General features: G+C 44.7%; 1 protein-coding gene across 1 annotated transcript in view; it reads left to right on the top strand.

The window, feature by feature from the left end:
- Positions 1 to 298: 298 nt before the first annotated feature.
- The window catches only part of YLPM1 (YLP motif containing 1), a 48,010-nt gene continuing 45,207 nt past the window's right edge, over positions 299 to 3,101 (top strand). Inside the window, exon 1 of the mRNA XM_035902088.1 lies at positions 299 to 328. Coding sequence (XP_035757981.1) covers positions 325 to 328 — 4 coding nt within the window. The 5' untranslated portion in view covers positions 299 to 324. The remainder of the gene's footprint in view (positions 329 to 3,101) is intronic.

Here is a 3,101-nt window from a genome sequence, read left to right as displayed (position 1 = left end):
TCCCGTAGCACCGGGAGGACCCCACGCCGGAGCGGGTGGATGCCTGAAAGGAGGAGGCTGTGACCCCATGGGAAGCCTGCATGAGATCAGGTTCCTTGCAAGCCATTGTGGACCCATGGGGGGAGGAGCCCACCCCGAAGCAAGTTTGCCAGCAGAACTTGTGACCCCACAGGGGACCCAACGCTGGAGCAGTCTGCTACTGACGGTCTGCAACCCATGGAAATTATGGACCCATGCTGGAGCAGTTCGTGAAGAACTGTAGCCCGTGGGAAGGACTCACGTTGGAGAAGTTTGTGGAGGATTGTCTCCCGTGAGAGGGACCCCATGCATGAGCAGGGGAAGAGTCCTCTCCCTAGGAAGAAGAGGTGGCAGAGACAACGTGTGATGAACTGACCTCAACCCCCATGCCCGTCCCCCTGCCCTGCTGGGGGGAGTAGGTAGAGGAGCTGGGAGTGAAGTTGAGCCCAGAAGGAAGGGAGGAGTGGGGGGAAGGTTTTCAAGATCTAGCAGTTTTTCTCCTCTCCTTCTCTGATTTTGATTGATAATAAATTAATTTTTTTCAATTTGAGTCTATTTTGCCCATGATGGTAACTGATAAATGATCTCTCCCTGTCCTTATCTCGACCCACGAGCCTTTTGATTTACTTCTCTCTCCTCTGTCTGGTTAGAGGGGAGTGATAGAGCGGCTTTGGTGGGCCCCTGGCGTCCAGCCAGGGTCAAACCACCACAACGGTAGATAAGGAATGCTGTCTTTAAGACACAATTTTTTAATTCCTATCAGTCAGTTCATCAGTTCTGGCTCCCCTTCCCTCTGTTTGTCTGAAAGCCAAGAACTTTGCACAGGGTATTTTTGTCAGCATGCTTAAAACCAGTTACTGCATAATGGATGGAGGCCATGGCTGATGTTTGCACATATTACAGCATGTGCTCCGCTTTAACTTACAGTGTGTGGGTTCCTACCACGTGGCAAAAATAACGCACTTGGAGTTACTTATCATGAAAAAGCACTGTTGTCTCATTATATTTGTTGTGGGCAACAGGTAACAGGTCTGCATTAATCTCTTTCCTGTAGGCAGTTTCTGTGTGTCTGAATACCCTAAATGCCATCAGCCTAACCTTTAGATCAGCCTATTCACATTAAGAACAAATGAAATAAAAACCAGTCTTCCAGAAGCTGTTGGTGGCCAGAACACTGAAATAGAGTGATAAAATAACTAACACTGAGAAAGGTCCTGCAAACCTGGTAGTGACCAAGTGTGGTTTTCTTCTGACAGGAGCTTTCCTTTATTTATGGTATTTGCCTTTTTCTCTAGCTCAATATTGAACCTCCTGATGACCCTGAGGAAGATTTGAGATTGCAGCAATTGCAAGCAGCAGCAGCTCAATGGCAGCAGCATCCCCATCACCGGGTTGGATTTCAGTATCAGAGAATAATGCAGAAGCATGCCCAGCTGCAGCAGATAGTACAACAGTATCAACAGATCATGCAACAGCCTCCACATTTACAGGTGAAACACTAAGGAGATGGTGTTTGATATACTTCCTGGGTGACCTAGCACTTGCGGTCCACTGAAAAACAAGTAGTTGAATAATTTGTCATGGTTGGCTCATTTGTTTAGCTACTGTTTCTGCTTGGGTAGAAGTCTATATCCCTTTTTCCTACTGTCACTCAACTTCAGAATGAAAAAAAGAATTAACGGATGGTGATGAAGCTTCAGTAGGATGAGAAATACAAGCCTTTACACTTGTCGTAACGTTTTTCAGACATACCTGGGTGATACAAGAGCAAAGCTGAACACAATATTGAATTAACTCAGCTTTGAATGTTTTAATGCTGGAGAAACAGTTCAGAAGAAAGGTCAGGTAAACACATGATTGCAAGGAGTAATCTGGTAGCTGCTCTTTTTTACAACATTGTGTCATACAAAAATAAAATATACGATGATGAAGTAAAGATAGATGCCAAAAATATGCAGTTAAAGTAAAAAGAAAATCCCTGTCTCACATTATTTTTTTTATTCTAATCATTGAAATAAAATTAAAAGTCTTAATAACAAGTTTGGATAATTATATCAGTGTTGCAACCTTTAAGCTTTTAAGTAGAAGTTGATTACTGTATTAGAGAGTTGAGTCAGCTTTTTCTGGGTTGGTGGAGTTTCTACATAAAGCATTTCTTTGTAGCTTAGGCTGTCTGCTTGTTTTAAAAAAAAAATCTATTAAGTGTGAACCCTAAAAATCTCAGACAAGATCAAGCCATGGGTATTAGGACCTGTATCTACACATAATGTAAGACAGTGCCTCCTTGAAAGAAGCTTCATTGTGCAAATAATAAGATCTGGCAAAGGCTTAGAGAAAAACAATTGCTGACAGCTGAAGCAACTCTGAGGGAGTTAATAGCAGAAACTGAAATCTTGAGAAATAGCCACGTACTGTATATCTTGAAAGCACGAAGATTGATTTGGGCTTTAGCCATTGCTAGCATCTGGTAATCACACAGCTGAAGTCCTTTGATTATAGCTTTTCACAGAATCGCAAGGGTTGGAAGGGACCTCAGGAGATCATCTAGTCCAACCCCCCTGCTAAAGCAGGCTCTTCTAGAGCAATCTACACAGGACTTCATCCAGGCGGGCTTTGAATATCTCCAGAGAAGGAGACTCCACAACCTCCCTGGGCAGCCTGTTCCAGTGCTCTGTCACCCTTAGAGTGAAGAAGTTTTTCCTCATATTCAACTGAAACCTCTTATGTTTCAGTTTGCACCCGTTGCCCCTAGTCCTGTTGCTGGACACCACTGCAAACAGACTGCTTCCATCCTCGTGACTTCCGCCCTTAAGATATTTGTATGTATTGATGAGGTCCCCTCTCAGTCTTCTCTTCTTCAGGCTGAACAAGCCCAACTCTCTCAGCCTTTCCTCGTAGGGGAGGTGCTCCAGTCCCTTTATCATCCTAGTTGCCCCCCTCTGGACTCTTTCTAGGAGTTCCTCATCTTTCTTGAACTGGGGAGCCCAGAACTGGACACGGTACTCCAGGTGGGGTCTCACCAGGGCAGAGTAGAGGGGGAGGATAACCTCCCTTGACCTGCTGGCCACACTCCTCTTAATACA

Source organism: Egretta garzetta, unplaced genomic scaffold (genome assembly GCF_000687185.1).
Source record: "Egretta garzetta isolate BGI_Z169 unplaced genomic scaffold, ASM68718v1 scaffold79, whole genome shotgun sequence".
NCBI classification, from domain to species: Eukaryota; Metazoa; Chordata; class Aves; order Pelecaniformes; family Ardeidae; genus Egretta; species Egretta garzetta.
This window is presented reverse-complemented; position numbering and strand designations above follow the sequence as displayed.